The sequence below is a fragment of the Haliotis cracherodii genome, unplaced genomic scaffold, assembly GCF_022045235.1.
Source record: "Haliotis cracherodii isolate W230 unplaced genomic scaffold, xgHalCrac1.p SCAF_1, whole genome shotgun sequence".
NCBI lineage: Eukaryota > Metazoa > Mollusca > Gastropoda > Lepetellida > Haliotidae > Haliotis > Haliotis cracherodii.
The window spans coordinates 69,510,900-69,536,510 of record NW_027266264.1 but is presented as its reverse complement, the minus strand read 5'-3'; the positions used below and the strand labels follow the sequence as shown (position 1 = coordinate 69,536,510).

At 43.1% G+C, this 25,611-nt stretch overlaps 2 protein-coding genes across 2 annotated transcripts; both read left to right on the top strand.

The window, feature by feature from the left end:
- Positions 1-5,210: 5,210 nt before the first annotated feature.
- On the top strand, positions 5,211-5,675 carry LOC139457243 (uncharacterized). The gene has a single exon (XM_071238657.1). It carries the CDS (start codon positions 5,211-5,213, stop codon positions 5,673-5,675), a length of 465 nt encoding a protein of 154 aa, XP_071094758.1.
- Positions 5,676-6,619: 944 nt separating this feature from the next.
- Positions 6,620-25,047, top strand: LOC139465378 (neuroglian-like). Its single transcript, XM_071247123.1, has 12 exons — positions 6,620-6,894; positions 9,848-9,956; positions 11,691-11,866; positions 13,029-13,214; positions 13,358-13,492; positions 15,191-15,287; positions 16,019-16,212; positions 17,955-18,101; positions 18,929-19,063; positions 19,942-20,298; positions 21,912-22,043; positions 22,759-25,047. The coding sequence occupies exons 1-12, from the start codon at positions 6,813-6,815 to the stop codon at positions 22,830-22,832; spliced, it is 1,824 nt and encodes a 607-aa protein (XP_071103224.1). The 5' UTR covers positions 6,620-6,812; the 3' UTR covers positions 22,833-25,047.
- Positions 25,048-25,611: the final 564 nt, after the last annotated feature.

The window sequence follows — 25,611 nt, the reverse complement described above, 5'->3', positions numbered from 1 at the left end:
CGTTTTATGGCTACGTAGGGATGTATAGGCCTACGCATGGTTGTTTAGGGTTATGCAGGGTGGTTTAGGGTTACGCAGGTCGGTGTAGGGCTACGCAGGGTGGTTTAGGGTTACTCAGGGTGGTATAGTGCTTACGCAGGGTGGTTTAGGGCTACGTAGGGATGTATAGGGTTATACGGGGTAGTTTGGGGTTACGCAGAGTGGTTAAGGGTTACGCAGGGTGGTATAGGGTTATGCAGGGTGGTTTAGGGTTATGCAGGGTGGTTTAGGGTTAAGCAGGCTGTATAGGGTTACGTAGGGTGGTATAGGGTTACGCAGGGTGCACAAGAACAAATTAAGTGAACTATGAACATGGGACGTTTAACCAATCTGTTTCATGATCTAAGTAATAATTCGAAAACACTTACTTAAGTATTCTTTCGATATAGAAGCAGATCACACAAAGTAATAACATTACAATTGTTCAACAATCAACACACAATGTATGAATATATTTGTATTCTATATTATATAAGTTTTCTGATGCAGACAAACGATGTAGCTGAACTGAACCATACCATATTTGGGGCCCAAATGTGTAAATATACGAAAGTCTAATGGTGCCACTTTGCTTGCATTATTTATTTTATAAATTGAAATTTCTCGTTATTTCAATTATTTACTCGAAATAACGATTATTTTCTCGGTTTTTCGATGATGTTTCTTTAAATAGCAAGTTTTTTCTCGTTACTTCGAATATTTGGGATTTTGTTTCAAGATTAGATATTTGTTTTCAACAATTATTATTTTCAAGAATTTTTGGGGACACTTTATTTTTTTCAATACCACATAAACCTTAATTCGGACATTCGTTATACAGTCGTAACTATAAACACGCGTGTAACATTCCCTTCCGCTGTCTGTTTTAAGTGACTGAAAATGTCGGCATACTGTACCCACTCGCGTATTGTTTGCAACGCAATGAAGAACTAAGAATAGACAAGTATATCCTTCCTAACACTATGACGAACACTTGCTATTGTCACCGCACCAGAGGTTAACATCGAGCCTCTTCCTATGCAGCCCCGCTAGTACAATATGGCCATATGTAAACTGTATGCCACAGAATGAATAGTGCCGTGAGTGGACGAACTGTAATTGTTTGAACCAAAGACGTATATATACGTCCGTGTTCGAACAGAGGTGTGTTAGTTACGTGATTGTCACGACATACGGTTGTTACCATATCATTGTTTCCAAATAATAATAACTATATGTATTGTCAAATGTATATTTAAACACTAAACTGTATATTTGCAAATTATGAGATCTACACTATTTTCACTTTCCAGCACATTATGAATATAGACTATATATAATATTACATAATGGAAAAGCACAATGTACCCTTAAAGATATAGTCGATAGACAGTGCACAATATTATACAGTATATCAGTACTATGGTATTGTTTTTTCCATAATGGCATTCTTCAATTGTACATTGCTTATTTCTATTATGTAATATTATGTTTAACTGTATTTATAAATAGGTCTTCAGCAACCCATGCTTGCCGTAAAAGGTGACTATGCTTGTGGTAAGGGTCGACTAACGGGATCGGGTGGTCAGGCACGCTGACTTTGTTGATGCATGTCATCGTATCCCACTTGCGTGGATATATGCTCATGATGTCAGTCACTGGATTGTCTGGCCTAGACTCGATTATTTACAGACCGCTGTCATATAGCTGGGATACTGCAAAGTGTGTTTAAATATATGGTGAAGGCGTCAATAAGGGTTGCATTTGTGCTCAACCCCACTGTCCTCTTGGACAATGAACTATGTTTTAACCAAACTGCGTGTCAGCTGTGTGAGTAAAGCGGGTGACTAAATATAGTTAAAACAAAATGCCGAAAGTATACACTTGCTAAAAATGAAGCAAACGAGAAATGGTTAATCTATGGCGATGTACTAGTATTTGATACGGGTATCGTTGGCGATATCACATGCATCATAGCAATGTGCATCTCACAACAGAGGACGTGCACAGAGGACAACAGAGGACGTGCACATGACGTCTAAAGGAACATGAACAGTTGCCAAAACCCATGTAGTTTCGGAAAGATTATGTGATTGGAGCTGAGAGAGTCGGCAGTATTTCAACCATGTCGTGACGGACTAGGTAATGTAGTTATATTTCCTAACACCCTGTCATCATATGATGATAAAATAACCGCTAGAGAAACATCACAGATTTGAATTTAAAACTAGTTTGAAAAGAATGTTAAGAACAGACCTTTAAACAAGGACACTATCAAAACTCAGGCTGCAGATCGCCAGCCAACCAAGGTAGGCCACTTTACGAAGGACTATTACATGGGGACTTACGGTGCCTCTGCTACCAGCATGGTATCCCAGCAGAGTTTCAACCTTCCAATGTCTACCTGACTCAGTCCCAAGGTGATGAGAACTACATCGAACACGACTATACCAGTTCTGATAAAGAGTCAACTTTTTAGAACCAGTGTATTTACCCATTACTGAAGAATGCCTGTTGTTGCGTGAAGTAGCTTCTTTTACATATCTGGAATCTGACATTTTCTGAAGTGGACACCAATATTTGACAACGCCATTGTATGCATAGATATAAAACGGACATCGCCCACATTCAACTCTGGTAACATGGTTTAGGGTGTTTTTTAACCCCTAAGAAGAGCTTAACGCCATCATTTGGACACTTTCACTCAAATTACTGATTACCGGGGACAAGACCCATGTTTTTGCCTCATATAATACAATCGAATCACTTTAATAATAAATTTAAAGACCAAGTTTGAAATCTTGTTTTGTTTGAAGTCTTCTATTGCAGCATCTTGTAGTGCTGCATATTGTAGTGCAGAATCTTGTGCTGCATATTGTAGTGCTGCATTTAGTAGCGCTGTATCTTGTAGTGAAACATCTTGCAGTGCTGTATCTTGTAGTGCTGCATATTGTAGTGCTGTATCTTGTGCTGCATCCTGTAGTGCTGCTAGTTGTAGTGCTTCAGCTTGTGCTGCATATTGTAGTGCTGTTTCTTGTGCTGCATATTTGGTGCTTCGTCTTTTAGTGCTTATCTTGTGCTGCATCTTGTAGTGCTGCATCCTGTTGTGCAGCATCTTGTAGTGCTGCATATTGTAGTGATGCATCTTATGCTACATTTTGCAGTATCCATATTATAGTGCAGCATCTTGTAGTGCTGCATATTGTAGTGATGCATCTTATGCTACATTTTGCAGTATCCATATTATAGTGCAGCATCTTGTAGTGCTGCATATTGTAGTGATGCATCTTATGCTACATTTTGCAGTATCCATATTATAGTGCAGCATCTTGAAGTGCTGTATCTTGTAGTGCACCAACTATTGTGCAGCATCTTGTGCTGTATATTGTAGTGCTGCATATTGTGCATCATCTTGTAGTGCAGCATTCTGAAGTGCATCATCTTGTAGGGCTGCATACTGTCTGGAACCATCAAAGCTCCACTTCTCCTCCAGCTTTGATAAAGTAACGTCTGTGTAGTTACAATACCTTCATCAACACCTACAGCCCCGTCATTCGTGGGAGATGTACATTATTGTGTGAGTGTCTTTACCACGCTGTTAGCAAAAAAGGCACTCTCCAAGAACTGATTTTACACACTGAGTTTGAACCAGGGCATTTAGCACGAACGGTCCAACCACGATGCTACCCCTTGTCTGTAGTGATGAAGAGTGCGCCTTTAAATACCAGCTGCCCCCACCTTCCCCCGTCCACAAGTATAGACTCCCAGCAACACGAGTGACGTTAAGTTACACTATTCAGGATGTGTGTTTGTGAAAGTAGAATGAAATATCCCATTAATACACTCTGTATAAGAACAATGTAACGTGCAATGACGCCAATTATCACCATAGCGTGTGTTCGACAAGATGAGAATCAATGGTCCTCATTTGATAGCTAAATACACGCCAGCGGCTTGTATACACGAAATGATCATCAGCTGATGGCGGCTCTAGCTACAGAACACAACAGCATGGAAGGCAACCGGGTCCCTGCGGAGGACATGGGAGAGAGGTCAGCATAGGTAAACCTGGTATCAGCATGGCCTTCGTACCAGTATTCGACAGACACTTCCCTGCATTTCACGCAGGCACGGATCATCGACATAGAAAACCGTTCTGGGATGAAATCAAACAAAGAAATCAAATATTATGAACTGCGTGTATTCTTCTCGTGTGTTGAGCGTGTCCCTGGCTGCATTGGTGGAAGCGATGGTGTCTCATAGACTGGCCCAAGCGTATAGCGCTACTTGTCTCATACAAGCTTCAATCGTGGGTTGATCTACGAGCTTCATTCGTGAGTTGATCTACCAGCTTCATTCGTGAGTTGATCTACCAGCTTCATTCGTGAGTTAATATACAAGCTTTAATCGTGGGTTGATGTACAAGCTTCGAGAATGAGTTAATACACCAGCTTCAACCGTGAGTTGATCTACCAGCTTCAATCGTGAGTTAATATACCAGCTTTGGTAATGAACTGATTTACCAGCTTCGAGAATGAGTTAATATACCAGCTTCAACCGTGAGTTGACTACCAGCTTCAATCGTGAGTTAATATACCAGCTTTTGTAATGAGCTGATATAACAGCTTCGAGAATGAGTAAACATGCCAGCTTCAACCGATGATTGATCTACCAGCTGCAATCGCGAGTTGATATACCAGCTTCAATCGTTGGTTAATGTACCAGCTTTGATAATGAGCTGATATAACAGCCAAGAGAATGACCTGATATACCTGCTTCAACAGTAGGTTAACATACCAGCTTCAGCCGTGAGTTGATATACCAGCTTCAACCGTGAGTTGATATGCCAGCTTTGATAATGAGCTGATAACGAGAGGGACCCTATCCCCCCCTCCTCCCCCAATGGCCATGAGATGGACGCTATCACCCCTCCCTCCCCAAAGGGCCATGGTATGGACCCTATCACCCCTCCCTCCCCAAATGGCCATGAGATGGACCCTATCCCCCTTCCCTCCCCAAATGGCCATGAGCTGGACCCTATCCCCCCCCCCCCCCTCATCCAATGGCCATGAGATGGACCCTATCCCCCCTCCCTCCCCAAATGGCCATGAGATGGACCCTATCCCCCTTCCCTCCCCAAATGGCCATGAGCTGGACCCTATCCCCCCCCCCCCTCATCCAATGGCCATGAGATGGACCCTATCCCCCCTCCCTCCCCAAATGGCCATGAGATGGACCCTATCCCCCTTCCCTCCCCAAATGGCCATGAGCTGGACCCTATCCCCCCCCCCCCCTCATCCAATGGCCATGAGATGGACCCTATCCCCCCTCCCTCCCCAAAGGGCCATGAGATGGACGCTAGCTCCCCTCCCTCCCCAAATGGCCATGAGATGGACCCTATCACCCCTCCCTCCTCAAATGGCCATGAGATGGACGCTAGCTCCCCTCCTTCCCCCAAAGGCCATGAGATGGACCCTATCCCCCCTCCCTCCCCCAATGGCCATGAGATGGACGCTAGCTCCCTACTCCCCCAAAAGTCCATAAGATGGTCGCTAGCTCCCTACTCCCCCAAAGGCTATAAGATGGACGCTAGCTCTACTCCTTCCCCCAATGGCCATAAGATGGTCACTAGCTCCCTACTCCCCCAAAGGCCATAAGATGGACGCTAGCTCCCCTCCTTCCCCCAAAGGCCATAAGATGGACGCTAGCTCCCCTCCTTCCCCCAAAGGCCATAAGATGGACGCTAGCTCCCCTCCTTCCCCCAAAGGCCATAAGATGGTCGCTAGCTCCCTACTCCCCCAAAGGCCATAAGATGGACGCTAGCTCCCCTCCTCCCCCAATGGCCATGAGATGGACGCTAGCTCCCTACTCCCCCAAAGGCCATGAGATGGACGCTAGCTCCCTACTCCCCCAAAGGCCATAAGATGGACGCTAGCTACCCTCCTTCCCCCAAAGGCCATAAGATGGACGCTAGCTCCCCTCCTTCCCCCAAAGGCCATAAGATGGACGCTAGCTCCCCTCCTTCCCCCAAAGGCCATAAGATGGACGCTAGCTCCCCTCCTTCCCCCAAAGGCCATAAGATGGTCGCTAGCTCCCTACTCCCCCAAAGGCCATAAGATGGACGCTAGCTCCCCTCCTCCCCCAATGGCCATGAGATGGACGCTAGCTCCCTACTCCCCCAAAGGCCATGAGATGGACGCTAGCTCCCTACTCCCCCAAAGGCCATAAGATGGACGCTAGCTCCCTTCCTTCCCCCAAAGGCCATAAGATGGTCGCTAGCTCCCTACTCCCCCAAAGGCCATAAGATGGACGCTAGCTCCCCTCCTTCCCCCAAAGGCCATAAGATGGACGCTAGCTCCCTACTCCCCCAAAGGCCATGAGATGAACGCTAGCTCCCCTCCTCCCCCAATGGCCATGAGATGGACGCTAGCTCCCTACTCCCCCTAAGGCCATGAGATGAACGCTAGGTCCCCTCCCCCGACTCTACGGCGGAAGAGCGCAGTTCCGCCTGATGTGTGTGAGGCATGCCATGAGAAGCCTGCAGGGAGTGGACGAGTCTGCGCCATCATACTCTTGTCTTCTACATCCTGGCCGTCATCCCGTCCCAGCGATGTTCATGCACGCCTACTGACGCGGCCAGCATCATCAGCAGTAGCAGCACTCACAATACGCCTGCGGACGGAATAGCTGCACCCGGACCTGTTAACGGACTACAAGACTGTGAATATTCACGGAGTTGGTGACAGAAAATTTAAGACCGGAATAAGAGACACTGCTGTACTTATTTACTGGAGATGAATATGTTGAAGACGAAACTGTTGACGATAGTGTTGATTCTGTGCTGTTGGTATACCTCAAGCCGAGCCCAGTCCGATGGTAAGTATAATCTAGTGAAATAAATATCTCCAAATGTAACCTACAGGGCAAAAGAAAGTACCCATCCACGTTTGATGGTGGTTAAAAATGAGTGAGTGAGTATGGTTTTACACCGCTTTTAGCAATATTCCAGCAATATCACGGCGGGGGACACCAGAAATGGGCTTCACACATCGAACCCGGGTCTTCGGCGTGACGAGCGAACGCTTTAACCACTAGGCTACCCGACCGTCCCGGTTAAAAATGAAATGGTTTTGATGGTGGGGTATTTGATACGGGTATCATAGTTGTGTTTTGGCACTCGAGTTTGCAATGTTTCCGCTACTGTTTTCAGCCTAGGAACATTGTGATAACGTTTGTAATTGTTTGGGTAAAGCCAATACTTTCTTTTGCCTAAGCAGGTCTTTTTTGTAGGTAATTTTAGTCTACTGCTCTCAAACTAGTACGCTGGATACCAACGTCAACTTTATGAATTGCACTTTGTACAGAAAAATGCTTTTATATAATATACAGATCAAAACCTGTTTAATCTATACTTTTTAAATAAGTACTCTACTAAGAATGGAATGTGTCGTCCCAGAATACCTTCTAGAACAAATATCAACTATATCAAGTGATCCAGAGATTATTTAAGCACATTACCGAGTCGTATAAGGTGGGTCTAGGGCCGAAGCAACATCGCATCGAATCGCATCGCATCGCATTGCGTCGCGTCGCATCGCATCGCAAGAAAGAAAGAATAGGTCGAGGATGCGAGAGTTCTCCTCGGGCAACATAGAGATGTGTTTAAGTGGTGGAAAGAGTAGTACTGATTTAACTGTATGAAAGAGCAGAAGACTTTATGATCGTAAAGTGAACCCAACGTCAACCAGAGATACAGTAGTCCTATCATATTATTAGCAGGGATCAAAGCCACACTATGAGAAGCCCTGTATTTCCTGAAGGACGGAGTAGAAGCGACTTATTCGGGGAATGCGAAATATGCACGTGCGTTTGATTATTAAGACTTGACTGAGCTTCGTCAACTGAGGTTATCCTATTTCTGGCAACTTGGGTTAATTAGGATTAACTGAACCAGAGTTAACCAGCGTTAATCTAGGATACCTCAGGACAGAACCTGACATGAAACACCAAAATGCAACCTAGGACATAACAGCACATGGTTGACTGGAGAAGATATAGCCTTATGCTTTAATATTAGTCTGTAATACATGCCGTTTCTGAAAATGAGATTTTAAACTTATTGCGATAATTTACCAACTACAAACCAACTTTCCGTAAACTATTTTCATTTCAGAGAATAGATGTTAATCTACATTAGTATGAGTGAGTGAGTTGTGTTTAACGCCGCTTGTATCATTATGTGCCAGCTTGATGTAGGAGGAAGAATTAATATGAGGAGTTAACAGTTTTTTATTGCCGGACAAAGTCAGCATCACGTAAAACGTCTCTCACGTTGTCAGACTACATCTAAAGTGCTTGTGTTGGATTTCAAAACCCTGGGGGTTCGCTCGTCACGTCGAAGACCCGGGTTCGATTCCCGACATGGGTACAATGTGCGAAGCCCAGTTCTGGTGTCCCCCGCCGTGATATTGCTGGAATATTGCTAAAAGCGGCATAAAACCATACTCACTCACTCATTCAAAACCCTGGCCGACACTGCTAAACCCGCGTTGGCCATGGTACATAGACTAAGATGTAGGCAGAATGAACTGTACACAGACAGACTTAGATGTAGGCAGAATGAGCTGTACACAGACAGACTGAGATGTAGGCAGAATGAGCTGTACACAGACAAACTGAGATGTAGGCAGAATGAGCTGTACACAGACAGACTTAGATGTAGGCAGAATGAGCTGTACACAGACAGACTTAGATGTAGGCAGAATGAGCTGTACACAGACAAACTGAGATGTAGGCAGAATGAGCTGTACACAGACAGACTTAGATGTAGGCAGAATGAGCTGTACACAGACAGACTTAGATGTAGGCAGAATGAGCTGTACACAGACAAACTGAGATGTAGGCAGAATGAGCTGTACATAGACTGAGATGTAGGCAGAATGAGCTGTACATAGACTGAGATGTAGGCAGAATGAGCTGTACACAGACAGACTGAGATGTAGGCAGAATGACCTGTACATAGACAGACTGAAATGTAGGCAGAATGAGCTGTACATAGACTGAGATGTAGGCAGAATGAGCTGTACACAGACAGACTTAGATGTAGGCAGAATAAGCTGTACAGAGACAGACTGAGATGTAGGCAGAATGAGCTGTACAGAGACAGACTGAGATGTAGGCAGAATAAGCTGTACAGAGACAGACTTAGATGTAGGCAGAATGAGCTGTACACAGACAGACTGAGATGTAGGCAGAATGAACTGTACATAGACTGAGATGTAGGCAGAATGAGCTGTACACAGACAGACTGAGATGTAGGCAGAATAAGCTGTACACAGACAGACTTAGATGTAGGCAGAATGAGCTGTACACAGACAGACTGAGATGTGGGCAGAATGAGCTGTACACAGACAGACTGAGATGTAGGCAGAATGAGCTGTACATTGACAGACTTAGATGTAGGCAGAATAAGCTGTACACAGACAGACTGAGATGTAGGCAGAATTAGCTGTACAGAGACAGACTGCTTCACCTAATATTAGATTACACTGACACAATACATGGGAACTTCCATTGTCAGTTTTTATATAAGAAACTAAACCAGATGTGAGAAAACCGGCTGATAGCAGAGTGCGTCACCACATCTTCACGGATATGTATATGTGTGGGGATGTTTCCTGCGTTCCTCGCTACACCGCCGCCATTGTATGGTGGCTCCGGGGGCAGATTCCACAAACACACACACAGAGTAGTCATCAGACAATATACACTGCTGTTCAGTGCAGCTATGAATTTATACTATGAAGTTAAAATGACATTATGATTTCAGTCCGAGCTCCCCCGAGCGTGCACGCTCCTCTGTTCGCCCGGACACGGTACTTCAACAAAGGCTTAAACTTCACAGTGTCCTGTAATGCGACTGGAACCCCGCAACCTGAGTAGGTATATAGCTGTAGAGGGGAGGGAGGGGTCAGGTAGGTATATAGCTAGTATACTCCAGGTGCACGCTGGAACTCCACAACCTGAGTAGGTATATAGCTATAGAGGGGAGGGAGGGGTCAGGTAGGTATATAGCTTGTATACTCCAGGTGCACACTGGAACTCCACAACCTGAGTAGGTATATAGCTATAGAGGGGAGGGAGGGGTCAGGTAGGTATATAGCTAGTATACTCCAGGTGCACGCTGGAACTCCACAACCTGAGTAGGTATATAGCTATAGAGGGGAGGGAGGGGTCAGGTAGGTATATAGCTAGTATACTCCAGGTGCACGCTGGAACTCCACAACCTGAGTAGGTATATAGCTATAGAGGGGAGGGAGGGGTTAGGTAGGTATATAGCTAGTATACTCCAGGTGCACGCTGGAACTCCACAACCTGAGTAGGTATATAGCTATAGAGGGGAGGGAGGGGTCAGGTAGGTATATAGCTAGTATACTCCAGGTGCACACTGGAACCCCGCAACCTGAGTAGGTATATAGCTATAGAGGGGAGGGAGGGGTTAGGTAGGTATATAGCTAGTATACTCCAGGTGCACGCTGGAACTCCACAACCTGAGTAGGTATATAGCTATAGAGGGGTGGGAAGGGTCAGGTAGGTATATAGCTAGTATACTCCAGGTGCACGCTGGAACCCCGCAACCTGAGTAGGTATATAGCTATAGAGGGGAGGGAGGGGTTAGGTAGGTATATAGCTAGTATACTCCAGGTGCACGCTGGAACCCCGCAACCTGAGTAGGTATATAGCTATAGAGGGGAGGGAGGGGTCAGGTAGGTATATAGCTAGTTTACTCCAGGTGCACACTGGAACTCCACAACCTGAGTAGGTATATAGCTATAGAGGGGAGGGAGGGGTCAGGTAGGTATATAGCTAGTATACTCCAGGTGCACGCTGGAACTCCACAACCTGAGTAGGTATATAGCTATAGAGGGGTGGGAGGGGTCAGGTAGGTATATAGCTAGTATACTCCAGGTGCACGCTGGAACTCCACAACCTGAGTAGGTATATAGCTAGTATATTCCAGGTGCACACTGTATGTGTGTATGTGTGTGTGTGTGTGTGTGTGTGTGTGTGTGTGTGTGTGTGTGTGTGTGTGTGTGTGTGTGTGTGTGTGTGTGTGTGTGATAAAGTGTGTCATATGAACAGGGTGGTGTGTGTAAAAGTGTGTCATATGAAGAGGATGGTGTGTGTGTGTGTGTGTGTGTGTGTGTGTGTGTGTGTGGGAGAGAGAGGGAGAGAGAGAGACGGGAGGGAGAGAGAGAGAGACGGGAGGGAGAGAGAGACGAAAGGGTGAGAGAGGGGAGTGAGATAGAAAGATGGGAGGGAGAAAGAGAGAGGGGGAGGAAGAGAAAGGGGGAGAGAGGAGGGAGAGAGAGGGTGTCGGAGGGAGAAAGGGAGATGGGAGAGAGAGAGAGAAAGAAAGAGAGATAGAGAAAGGTGAGAGAGGGAGGGAGGGGGAGAGGAAGGGAAAAAGAGAGAGAAAGGAGGGGAGGACGAAGTAGAGAACTGAGCTGGAGGTCTGAAATATGATGTTCCCGTATCCTCCACAACCTGCAGTGTTGGTAGTTGACATAGATCCAGATCGATCTAGTTACAAGTCGGTATTATTTACAGGAAACATTATGTCTTTTGCACCACAATCTCCTTTCACCCCAATGCTACGTATGTTGACACAGGTACACTTGGCAGAAAGATGGTGCAAACATCACGTCCGATTACATCAATTTTAACGCCACCACCGGCTTTCTGTGGGTGGAGAGCGCCACGATACGTGAGCAGGGGCGGTACAGATGCCTAGCAACCAACACGTGGGGCACGGCGCTGTCACAGGAGGTTCACATGTCAATGATAAGTAAGTAATCACGCATGTAATACACACAATCAGTAAGTCAATAATGCATATACTATACACAATCAGTAAGTCAATCACGCATAATACATACACAATCAGTAAGTCAATCACGCTTACTGCACGCAATCAGTAAGTCAATCACGCATAATATATACACAATCAGTAAGTCAATCACGCATAATGCACGCAATCAGTAAGTCAATCACGCATAATATACACACAATAGTTAGTCAATCACGAAGATTGTGTGCATATCTTGTGTCTTGTGTAAGAATGACTGAGTGAGTTTTTTAAATGTTCCAGCTATATCACAGCGGAAAACACCAGACATGAGCTTCACACATTGTACCCATGTGTTGTCTCTGACATGTATATAGGATGACATATAGATGGTCTGACATGTATATAGGATGATATATAGTTGGTCTGACATGTATAAAGGATCACATATAGATGTCTCTGATTTGTATATAGGATGATATATAGGTGTGTCTGACATGTGTTTAGGATGACATGTAGGTGTGTCTGACATGAATACAGGATGACATGTAGGTGTGTCTGACATGTATATAGGATTATATATAGGTGTGTCTGACATGTATATAGGATTATATATAGTTGGTCTGACATGTATATAGGATGATATATAGGTGTGTCTGACATGTATATAGGATGATATATAGTTGGTCTGACATGTATATAGGATGATATATAGGTGTGTCTGACATGTATATAGGATTATATATAGTTGGTCTGACATGTATATAGGATCATATGTAGGTGTGTCTGACATGTATATAGGATTATATAGTTGGTCTGACATGTATAAAGGATGATATATAGGTGTGTCTGACATGTATATAGGATGATATATAGATGTCTGACATGTATTTAGGATGATATATAGGTGTGTCTGACATGTATACAGGATGATATATAGGTGTGTCTGACATGTATATAGGATTATATATAGTTGGTCTGACATGTATACAGGATGATATATAGGTGTGTCTGACATGTATATAGGATGGTATATAGTTGGTCTGACATGTATATAGGATGATATATAGGTGTGTCTACAAAGTGTCTACATAGTTACACTGTCTACACTGTCATACATGGTTACATGCGACAATGATTCAGGTTGTACCTTGGTTTCCAGGAGGGGAAAGGTTTGATGACGTCAGTGCCCGGCCGATGACAAAGGTTGCAGGGGAGAGTGCTTCCATGGAGTGTTTAAATCCCCCTGAATCTGTCCCTACGGGCACGTTCGCCTGGTACCTCACAGATGCCAAGGACAAACAAGTCAGCTTCAACCCTACCAAGCGACATGGCGTGGACGAGAGAGGTCTGTACATTGATCAGCACTGTTTGTAAAACACTAAGCAACGGTAAAGGAATTGACTTCTAAGTCTTTAAACGCTATTGCTACAACGTGTGACAGTTTTACAGTTGGGTGTGTGGTGTCTATATGGTGTCCTTGTATTCTAGGAACACTACATTTTGCGTACGTGGAGGTGGATGACGACATTCAAGCCAAGCTGTATGCGTGCGGCGTCCACAACGCTCAGGCCGACAACATCTACCTCGGCAGCAAGGTCGACCTCACAGTCGTCCCTGGATCAGGTACGACATCCAAACCTCACGTCGAAGGTGGTCATATATCTTGCGACAGGCAATAAATACGTGTTCACCGTTAGGGAAGGACATGCTTACCTTTTTGTGGGAATATCTGGAGTTATTACTGATTTTTAGTGATTTCTAAACTTCCACAGCTATTTTGCCTTTTAGGCCCAATGTGTTTCAGCGGATAATCGGGATTATTTATTCTCTGACGTTGACCTTTTATATTCACTCATTCCGGATTTGTCTGTCTTAAAGTGAGTGAGTGAGTGAGTTTGGTTTAACCCCGCTTTTAGCAATATTCCCGCAATGGGACATCAGAAATGGGCTTCACACATTGTACCCATGTCGGGAACCGAACCCGGGTCTTCGGCGTGACGAGCGAACGCTTTAACCACTAGGCTACCCGGCCACCCCTTGCCTTAAAGTAATTGTTCAATAATCATCAAGGGCATACTTATGTGGAAATCTCGAAAAGTTCGAAAAGTCGGCCCGTATCACTTAGTTTGGACGACTTCTGTTTTCAGAGAGCAAGGCGTGTGCTGTATAATGTTGTTGTTTTTAAAAATAACATCAAGGATGTGATACTACTCTATTCCCAGTATACTAGAGACATCTTAAATGATTGAGTATTTAATAAAATTACATTGTAGCGTTGGTATTGTGACCTATCTGTTGTTTTCAATATGATAAATTTTAACCACTATAGTAAAATCTAAACCAGACTGTATGAGCTTCATCGTAGAATATGTGTTATTGCAATATTCAGCGAAATGTGTCATCAATCGCCAGCAGCTGAAGAGGTACCATGCAGGTAGCAGATGTACCGTTAGTCTCCATGGTACCGTGTATAATGGCTTTACTTTGGTTACTGGTGATCTACAAATGAATAGCCTGTCTTGTATTGTATACTTCTCAAAAGAAGTTAAGGATCATCCGATTCTTTCATATTACAATAGTTAATCTCTCATGCCATGACAGATTAACATTACCAATATGAAAGAATCGGGTGATCCCGAACTTCTTTTGAGTAGTATATTTAAACAGCGTCATACGATTCTTGCCTAAAACTTGTTTGATCAAGGTTTCAACATTCAAGGCCGCAGTGTAGCTTTCAAAAAGTTTTATGGTAGACATGTGGAGGACGTTTCCAAATTTGACACATCAGTGACACAAATTATGCCCGATGCAATTCCTTATTGTGACTTGTACCGTATGTTCCGGGTCTTTTTTTCAGTCGACAATTGACTTTGCATGTGTTTGTGATGGGTGCTACCGATGTGGCAGGATACTCTCACCTTTTCATGAATAACTGGCATCATTACTATTTGATAGTGATTCATAAGCGCATGCTTATGATATACTAGTAGTCGGAGTCGTACAATCGAGATTTCTTATGAATATGGAAAGGGTTTGGCCTCTTTTCTTTATGTATCGTCATATCTTTTTACGCTTACATACTCGTTATAAATACAGTTCTGTGATAATCTAGTTGTTTTACTGTCCTTTGTCGACAGATGTTATATATTCTGAATGTATTTATCATTATCGTATCATTACTATGTGGCTGCAATATTGTCAATGCGATGTGAACCTTTAACTCACTCACTCACTCACTCACTCACTCACCGGGCCTCTATGTAGACCTTTTAACGAGGCTCTGCTACATGTAGTTACATCTGTATGTCCCTTTTGTCCCAGATACCGATGACAGTAAACCCCGCCTTCTATACAAAAGCGGAGCGAAGAAAGGATTTATTGGCAAGAGCGTCACCCTGGAATGTTTCTTCGGTGGAAAGTAAGATAATGTTTCTAGGACATCTCAAGGTTAACATGTTACGACTCGCTGTCTGGTCCAATGATGCTTTGATTCGAACAGTTTGAACACAGGACATGCTTACCCTTTTCGTGAACACCTGGTTTGTTTGTTTGTTTGGTGTTTAACGACGCATTCAGCAATATTCCAGCTATATGACGGCGGTCTGTAAATAATCGAGTCTAGACTAGATGATCCAGTGATTGACATCATGCGCATTGATCCACGCAATTTGGGATACGATGACATGCATCAACCAAGTCAGCGAGCCTGACCACCCGATCCCGTCAGTCGCCTCTTACGACAAGCATAGTCGCCTTTTATGGCAAGCATGGGTTGCTGAAGACCTATTCTACCTGGATCTTTACGAGTGAAGACTTTGTGTCATCACTGATTTTCAGTGATCTCTTCATAGAATTTTCACCTCTATTTTGTCCTTGCGCCCAGTTGAATAGGATTCGGCTGATAATCGTGACTGATTGTTCTCTGGTGTAGTCGTTTTATATTTAAGTACGCCTTCCTTCGAAGCAGGAAATCCAGACAAGCGAAGTATAGAGTCCATGCCAAGATAGTCGCCTGGATATGTAAACAAGTATTTCATGAACTAGAATCAATACATGCCATGACCACATGCTATTCAGGAGTGATAGACATGTTCTACATCACAGGCTCTGACACTACTCGTTGCAAAGTAAATATTTTCTTCCTGGCAGACCTGTTCCGGAAATCAGCTGGTTTGACAAGTACAACAAGGTTATACTCCCTGGCAACGCCCGCTTCGACATCCAGTACCATGGGCGACGTGTTGAGATTCTTAACGTCACCGACTACGACGAAGGGGAGTACACCTGTGAAGCCTCTAACTCACAAGGGAAACTTAAGGAGATCACCTTCCTCAACGTCACCTGTACGTTGATTGTCATACATGTTACATGCATTGTCATACATGTTACATGCATTGTCATACATGTTACATGCATTGTCATACATGTTACATACATTGTCATACACGGTTACAGACCTTGTCATACATGGTTACATAAATTGTCATACATGTTACATGCATTGTCATACATGGTTACAGACATGGTCATACATGGTAACAGACATTGTCATACATGGTAACATGCATTGACATACATGGTTACATACATTGTCATACATGGTGACACTCATTGTCATACTTGGTAACAGACATTGTCATACATGGTAACAGACATTGTTATGCTTGGTAACAGACATTGTCATACATGGTAACAGACATTGTCATACATGGTAACAGACATTGTCATACATGGTAACAGACATTGTCATACTTGGTAACAGACATTGTCATACATGGTTACATACATTGTCATACATGGTAACACTCATTGTCACACATGGTAACATACATTGTTATACATCGTTACACACACTGTCATACTTGGTAACAGACATTGCCATACATGGTAACACTCATTGTCATACATGGTAACATACATTGTTATACAATGTTACACACACTGTCATACATGGTAACATACATTGTCAGACATGGTTACAGACATTGTCATACATGGTAACCCTCATTGTCATACATGGTAACATACATTGCTATACATCGTTACACACACTGTCATACTTGGTAACAGACATTGTCATACATGGTAACACTCATTGTCATACATGGTAACAAACATTGTTATACAATGTTACACACACTGTCATACATGGTAACATACACTGTCAGACATGGTTACAGACATTGTCATACATGGTAACATATGTCATACATGGTTACATACATGTACATTGTGATACAAGGCAACCATACATTGTCATACATGGTTACATACATGTACATTGTGATACAAGGCAACCATACATTGTCATACATCGTTACACACACTGTCATACATGGTAACATACATTGTCATACATGGTTACATACATTGTTATAAAAGGTTACATACCTTGTCATACATGTTACATACATTGTCATACACGGTTACATACATTGTCAAACATGTTACATACATTGTTATACAAGGTTACATACATTGTCATACACGGTTACATACATTGTCATACATGTTACATGCATTGTCATACACGGTTACATACATTGTCATACATGTTGCATACATTGTCATACACGGTTACATACATTGTCATATATGTTACATACATTGTCATACACGGTTACATACATTGTCATACATGTTACATGCATTGTCATACATGTTACATACATTGTCATACACGGTTACATACATTGTCATACATGTTACATGCATTGTCATACAAGGTTACATACATTGTCATACACGGTTACATACATTGTCAAACATGTTACATACATTGTCATACATGTTACATGCATTGTCATACAAGGTTACATACATTGTCATACACGGTTACATACATTGTCATACATGTTACATTCATTGTTATACATCGTTACATACACTGTCATACATGGTCACATACATTGTCATACATGGTTACAGACATTGTCATACATGTTACATACATTGTCATACACGGTTACAACATTGTCATACATGTTACATACATTGTCATACATGTTACATACATTGTCAAACATGAATGCAGACATTGTCATGCATATATAATTTGTTAATAACTGTAACATGTGGTTTTCAGCCCGACCGATGTGGGTGGAGCCCCCGTTGTCGCAGACAGTCGTGGAGGGAAGCAACGTCACGTTCAACTGTATATCGAAAGGCGCAGACAGGGAGAACACTCCTTCTCCTCCTATATGGTACCAGAACGGCGAACAGCTTCCCCACAGTACGACATTTCTGTCTTTATGTCTTATAAATGTTAGATATCATGATAGATAGAGATGTCCATTTTTTCGCCATATTTCGCCATATTTTACTCAAAATCATGATACCCTCTTGAAGATCCCGGTTAGAGTTGATCTTCAGCAACCCATGCTTGTCATAAGAGGTGACTAACAGGATCGAGAAGTCAAGCTCGCTGTTTTGGTTGATGCATGTCATCGTATTCCAATTGCGTGGGTAGATGTTCATGATTTCAATCACTGGATTGTCTGGTCCAGACCGCCGTCATATAGCTGGAATATTGCTGAGTGCGGCGTTAAACAACCAACAAATCAATCACACCTTTAGTTAACTCTCACTCTACGCGTTATAGTCGTCACGATATGGCATGGATACGTAAAGCATTATCTCACTCACTCACATTACGCGTTATAGCGATGTGTCACGTTTCATTCTACGCGTTATAGCGATGTGTTACGTTCACTCTATGCGTTATAGCGATGTGTCACGTTTCACTCTACGCGTTTCGCGATGTGTCACGTTTCACTGTACGCCTCATAGCGACGTGTTACGTTTAATTCTACGCCTAATAGCGATGTGTTACGTTCCATTCTACGCCTAAAAGCGATGTGTTCATTCTATTCGTTACAGTGGACTGCATAACTTCGGGCTTTCCTCCCACATTAAGCTGATATAACTGCAGTACTGTTAAAATCTGTGTTAAACTCAGCATACTCACTTACTCGACCGTTACATTGGATATCATTTGGTAGGCTACTCTTGATGGTAACGTGTTGCTGCGAGGTTGCTGTTATTGTTGCTTTTTTCTAGACGACAAGAGGATCATCAATTTCACCAAGTTCCGGTTGCTTCACGTGTCACGTGATATGGACATCATGAACGTGCAGTGTCTGGTACAAAACGAGTTTGGAAGCATCTTTAAGGACGCATATCTGAATATTCTAAGTAGGTGCACTAATGTCATCCCTTGCTCTCTGGTATATAGTGTGAATACATTATTCTTCTCTCAGAGGGAGGTGGGGCGGATGTTTAAGTCGTCTGAGGCTTTGCAATTTCTGTGTAGTTTTGCGTCACTTGGCCGTGCCAGGATCCACTGATCTTGGTGTCGAGTCCTCGATTCTCACTGGTCTTTTCCCAACATTATACAGAATCCCAAAATAAAACAGAAACCCAATCCAACCAGAGTATTTACAGACCACCAGTGATATGATTGGAATATTGCTGAGTGCAGCGTTAAACAACAAACAAACAAACAGAAAGTCCAATCACGCCCTCCATTATCCTGTGTAATATATACTAACTATTATATTTGATACCACGGACCTATTCGCTATACCATGTGTTCGTTTTGAGCACGATTCGAACGGTACAACACTAAAAATAACCATCCAATGAAATTACTCTCATGGGCGAGAGAAATTTTGTGCTAAGTTAGAGGCAAAAACGATGAATGAGGTGATGCCACTTCCGAAACTAAGTCATCGTGGCGAAGGGGACCAGGGTATATAGCATGATAGAAAGGAGATATAATGCTACTTAATCGAGGATGTTCCAATCAGGAAAATCTACAATAATCGTGTGACTCAGTGCATGGCATGTATACATGTTTATGATTATGCATACAACTACAATTCCTCTTTGTAATGGGGGGCTCGTCGTTAAAGCGTTCGCTTGCCAAAGACGCTGGTTCGATTCCCCACATGGGTTTAAAGTATGAAGCCCATTACTGGTGTTCCCCGTCCTGATATTGCTGGAATAGTGCTAAAAGCGGCGCAAACCCCTTTCAACTCACTCACTCACTCACTCTCTTTGTAACCTTCCAGCGCCAATCACAATAGGGTCCCGCCCGTCTCCGGTTGTCCGAGTGGTACATGGAGATGTGAAGACGTTGTCTGTCTCCGCCGTCACTGACCCCAGTCGGACGCTGGCGTTCCGCTGGACGCTCAACAGCAAAGACATTATACAATCTCGTCCTGGTATTTCACTGCGTAGCAACGACACTCACAGCAGCATCACCATCAACACCACGGAACTCAACCCCGAGGACCTGGACACTGTGTTGGGGCTATACGCGTGTGTGATCAGCCACGACGTGCAGCATGTGGTCGTCAGTGTCGACGTGATGAGGATGCCGCCCACCACAGACCCCTCCACAACAGAGGTGCAGCCAGTCACGGAAGGTGTGTATTTACGTTTGTGACAGTGTTGTTTAGAACTCTAACCATAGGCGATCTCAGCCCTACGACTGCCGTAAGTCAGTGTCAAAGAATGGGGGTTACGATCGACAAAGCCCTAACCTCGCTTTGTGGATACAACATCGCCCAGGATATTATAGTGAGGTGTATTGTAGTTAAAACACGACTCCGCGGGTTTGGTTAAAAATATAAAACCTTGGGCTCGGGAAATGAACAGAACAGTGGAAAAGTATTTCAACTAACTTATAAACCGTCAAAATGCAAGAAATACCAGAAAGAATAAGAAAACATAGGGATATCTTAGAGTGAAGCAATACAACACTCGTAGTATAAAACGAAATCGATGACAGCAGGCGAGAGAAAAATCATGTGAAACATGCACACAACTGAATACATGACATGTAAGATTGAACACCCTATCGTCACCTGCCCCGGTTGCTCAGTGGGAAAACAGTGGGGTTACAATACAAAACATGATATGTGAAGTTGCAGGTTCGATTCACGTCATGGAATTTTCATGGTAGAAAAGAATCTGACTTTTAACCATTCAAAAATCAACATTAGATGCATATTAAAAGAATCCAAGTAGTACCTGGCGCAAGGTTACAATACAATACCAAGATACCCACAACAATACAATAGGCAAAAGTGGCTGTAGGTTTACAAGGCAAATCACTGTATGCTGTCAGCAAGCTGTTCAAGTCATATGTTATAACATGGCTCTAATTTCCGCTATAGCCTTGACGGGGGCCGGGGGGGCCTAGTCGTCTAAGGCGTCGCGATTCGCTGTGCAGATTTGCCTTCCCTTGGGCACGCCAGAAACCTATGATTGTGGGTTCGAATCCCGGTTCGTCCCGATTATGTTTCTAGATTTGTCAGCACTGTGCTCGTGGGTTTCACCGAAGTGGTAAACGTCTGAGACCTGCATCACTTCGGGCTTTCCTCCCACATTAAGCCGACAGGCCGCGATATAACTGTAATACTGTTTAAAGCGGCGTAAGAGTGTTGGAGCGTTAAACCCAACTCACTCACTCACTCTTAGTGTTGACATGAGACAACCATACACTTTATCTGAGATGTCACATTCCAGTCCGTAATTGGGCCATATTGGTGTGAATGTAAGATCGCCGTAGGTTTAACACAAATGCAACCTTCTTATCCTGTACTGTGCATTTACGTGAAATCACTGTATATTATAACATAACTTCACTTTATTTCTGGTCGGGAATATTAGCAATTTAGTGATCAAATAAGGGTGTCAAGTTTTCTTTGATGCCCTAACATACTGAAAATAATTACCCTCCAATAATGCTTGTCATATTTTTTTAATAACGCTCCCTATGATCTTGTATCTTTTTTTACCCTCCCCGAAAAAAAGGCAAAAGCACTTAAAATTTTATAAGAAAATGTCCACTTTATAATCAGTATTATTTTTTATGACCCTCCCCGAGAAACTGTCATGTGTGGTTTCTTCCCATGATTCCTTCTATGGACGCTGTCTGTACTCAGTCTATGGTGGGTGTATTTGAGCAGCTAGTTATTGTTTAACGCGGCATCAACGCTTGCTATATGATACACTACACGTTGTTCCATTGCAGGCATCATAGAGGCTGCCTCTACGAGCATGTGGTGGGTGTTGGCGGTGGTGTTGGGGCTGCTGCTTGTGGTGGGGAGCGTCGTCCTGATCGTCTTTGTTCTCCGTCACAGATATCCAAAGCGCGTTTATCTATGTAAGTATTCATTCACAGGTACCCAAACCGCGTTTTCTGTGTAAGTATTCATTCACAGATACCCAAAGCGCGTTATCTGTGTAAGTATTCATTCACAGGTACCCAAAGCGCGTTATCTGTGTAAGTATTTATTCACAGGTACCCAAAGCGCGTTTACAATATACATTCACAGATACCCAAAACTTTGTTCCACCCAATCTACCCAAAACATATTTACCTGTTTAAGTATTTAATCACAGATAGTAAAATCGTAAGAAAGTGTGCATTTGGGTGAGAATCTCACGGAAACCACATAAATGTGTTCACCTGACAAACATTCCGTTACCTATACTGAAATAACATAAGGAGCTTGTGCAACTTCACTTATTGAAGCCTTGTGCTACTTCTCTGATTGGCCTGTGAAGATCCCGGTTAGAATAGGGCTTCAGCAACCCATGCTTGCCGTAAAATGCGACTAACGGGATCGGATGGTCAGGCTCACTGACTTGGTTGATGCATGTTATCGTATCCCAACTGCGTGGATCGATGTTCATAATGTCAATCACTGGACTGTCTGGTCCAGACTCGATTATTTACAGACCACCGTCATAGAGCTGGAATATTGCCGAGTTCGGCGCTAATTCACTGATTACAGGTGGTGCCGCCATTTTTAGGCTAACAGTCCCCCCACAGAGATTTGCAAGGTGTTTTGACACATATTCCGTCTGTGTTTCAGTGGAGAAGAAGGAACTGAAGAACAAGTTGGACCCTATGCGAGATCTGGAGAATGATTATTTCCAGACTCTCTGAAGAGTGAGTGAGTGAGTGATTATTTCCAGAGTGATTGAGTGAGTGAGTGAGTTGGGTTTAACACCGCTTTTAACAGTAGTCCAGTCATATCACGGCGTGTCAGCTTAATGTGGGAGGAAAGCCCGATGTGATGCAGGTCTCAGACGGATACCACTTCGGTGAAACCCACGAGCACGGTATGGTGCTGACAAACATAGAAACATAATCGGGGCGAACTGGGATTCGAACCCACAATCATAGGTTTCTGGCGTGCCCAAGGGATGCAACTCTGCACAGCGAATCGCGGCGCCTTAGACGACTGGGCCACCGTGCCCCCTCCAGAGTGATTGAGTGTAGTAACGTGTAGTTTAACGACCAGTGGACCAGTATTTCAGTTAAATGGCACAGTGCCAGCTTGATATGGGAGGAAATCCTGAAGTGTGTCTCAAGAAGTACCACTTTGTCCTGCAGCACATAGAAACATGATCAGGGGGAATCCGGGATTCGAACCCACGACCATAGTTTTCTGTCAGCCTGAGGGCCACGTGAGACAGCTTACACAAATGAGAGAATTATCTAGCTATTGTATATAATTGTAACATTATTATTGTATGCGAGCTGTAGCACCCAAATGACAGAAACAAATTCCTGGTAATTCCCTTGAAAACCAAAGATAATGAAGTCAGGAGTTTTTTTCATACTGGTTCACCATTGCCGTGGATGACAGCGATGATGATGTTGATGATGTTGATGATGATGATGATGATGAGGGGGAGGAGGAGGAGGTTGATGATTATGATGAGGACGAAGTATTCATTTATGTATTTGTAGTCTGTTATTTTTTATTTACATATATGAACAGTATTTCTGTAAAATCACAGTGTTGGTTTAATATGGGAGATCTGCCCAAGTGACACAGATGATAGACCTGTATCCCTTTGGTAAATATCTTGTACGCTGGATTCTCACGGTAATGGGGTAAAGTCTGATGTATGTGTGAAAAGCTTAGTGAATCTGCCCGTCTAATGCACACCAACTGTAACAATGTGTTGCACTGTATGCTGTATCATGGCTCCTCTGTGGAAGGCCACAACAAGTATTTGTTCTACACATCTTTTATTGCTTTCCCCCAAAAAGAGCACATTTTTCGTGGGGCATGCAGCATCTCATAAGCTGATGGAATACCAAGGATTTTATAATAATGGTTTCAGATTTTCAAGATTTACCACCTGAGAGTTTAATATCGCCATACACTTTGTTTTGTAAGCGATTTCACCTAAACTCTGTAACCTATTCATGATCAGACCAAAAACACCTTTTTTCTAATAAAATGGACATTCTGCAAAACTCATATTTGATTTGTTAGGGCCAAACAATCATTCTCTCTCATACAAGCTTTAGGTACATGTTCGGCCTGTTATTGTTTACTCCCTTGTCCATACTCCCTTGAAACATGCCTCCCACCAAAATGTACATATCTCCAATGTAGTTGAACAGGTTTGTTTGTTGTTTAATGCTGCACTCAGCAATATTCCAGTTATATGATGCCGGTCTGTAAATAATAGTCTGGACCAGACAATCCAGTGATTGATGTCATGATCAACGCAATTTGGATACAATGATATGCATCAACCAAGTCAGCGAGCCTCACCACCCGATCCGTTAGTCGGCTCTTATGACAAGCATAGTCACCTTAGAGGGCAAGCATGGGTTCCTGAAGTTCAAATTCTATCTTAGATCTTCTCAGGGCAGTAGAACATGTAGGTATTCTTGTCAAACATTGAATCAAATTAATTATTTTGATGCTGAGTTACCAAATTGGACTATGTTCCACCCTGGTGCCCATTTCTAATAAGATATGAGTTCAGAATGTGAGACTGAGACCTGATCTCTGTATAATTGCATGGAGGAACGATTACCTGCTATATACACACACCTGGTGACTGGTGTTCAACAACCTGAATGGAACATCACTGGGCTGCCATTTGGGCTCACTAGTCCCTCTTTAAATGAGCAGCATTTTCATGTTTGTATACATATACATATTTACAATGTCATATGGATCTCCATTTTGTTATGTATTTGTCGTTAATATGCAATGATCACATTCTATAATAATATTCACACTAGGTTTTCATTTTATTGTACAAACATGTTTCAATCTAGCGGCAACATTCCATTGAAATCTTGTAATATATTTTGAAGTTGATTTTGTTGTATATTCCTGAGGTTTGAAATAAACAAAAATACTGTGATATGTTACTGGTCCTTGTGACAAACATTTATCAGCAAGCAAACTACACACTAGCTAATACGTCCATATTGAAACTCACCACGGTACCAGGAGGCAAGGAAGAGACAGAACAATTAGCTCACTACCAACACTCTATTCTGTGTGACTTTCATCAACAATACAAATATTCATAATCAGGGCCACTCAGATTTTCAAACCTACAATCAGAAGCTATAAGGCTAGAATAAATAATATCCTTGGTTCTCAGGCACTGCCCACATCCTCATAAAGTCGGTCGCACGTTACGTTTTTTTTTTCCATTTTCAAAAAAATAAAAAATCCTAATACTTCAAAACAATGCAATCCAATATAGTACACAGTTACTTCCCTTTACATGCACACTGCTTTACTGTGCATCCTGTGTTATGGTCATGGTGGCAATTGGAGTTTGTATGCTTGTTTGTGTAGGGAGGCTCTTTCCCAGGTTGATGGTACACAACTGTTATTTGGTTACATACTAGTTTGAACAAGCCAAAAAAAAAACACACACGGCCTGTCTGCACTGGA

What these genes read in the sequence shown, in the direction of transcription:
- LOC139457243 (XM_071238657.1), top strand. Translation starts at nt 5,211, where the DNA reads ATGGACCCTATCCCCCCTCCCTCCCCAAATGGCCATGAGATGGACCCT.
- LOC139465378 (XM_071247123.1), top strand. Translation starts at nt 6,813, where the DNA reads ATGAATATGTTGAAGACGAAACTGTTGACGATAGTGTTGATTCTGTGC. An exon ending in AAGCCGAGCCCAGTCCGATG is followed by an intron (nt 6,895 to 9,847) that starts GTAAGTATAATC and finishes TTATGATTTCAG; the next exon opens with TCCGAGCTCCCCCGAGCGTG. An exon ending in CACAGTCGTCCCTGGATCAG is followed by an intron (nt 13,493 to 15,190) that starts GTACGACATCCA and finishes CTTTTGTCCCAG; the next exon opens with ATACCGATGACAGTAAACCC.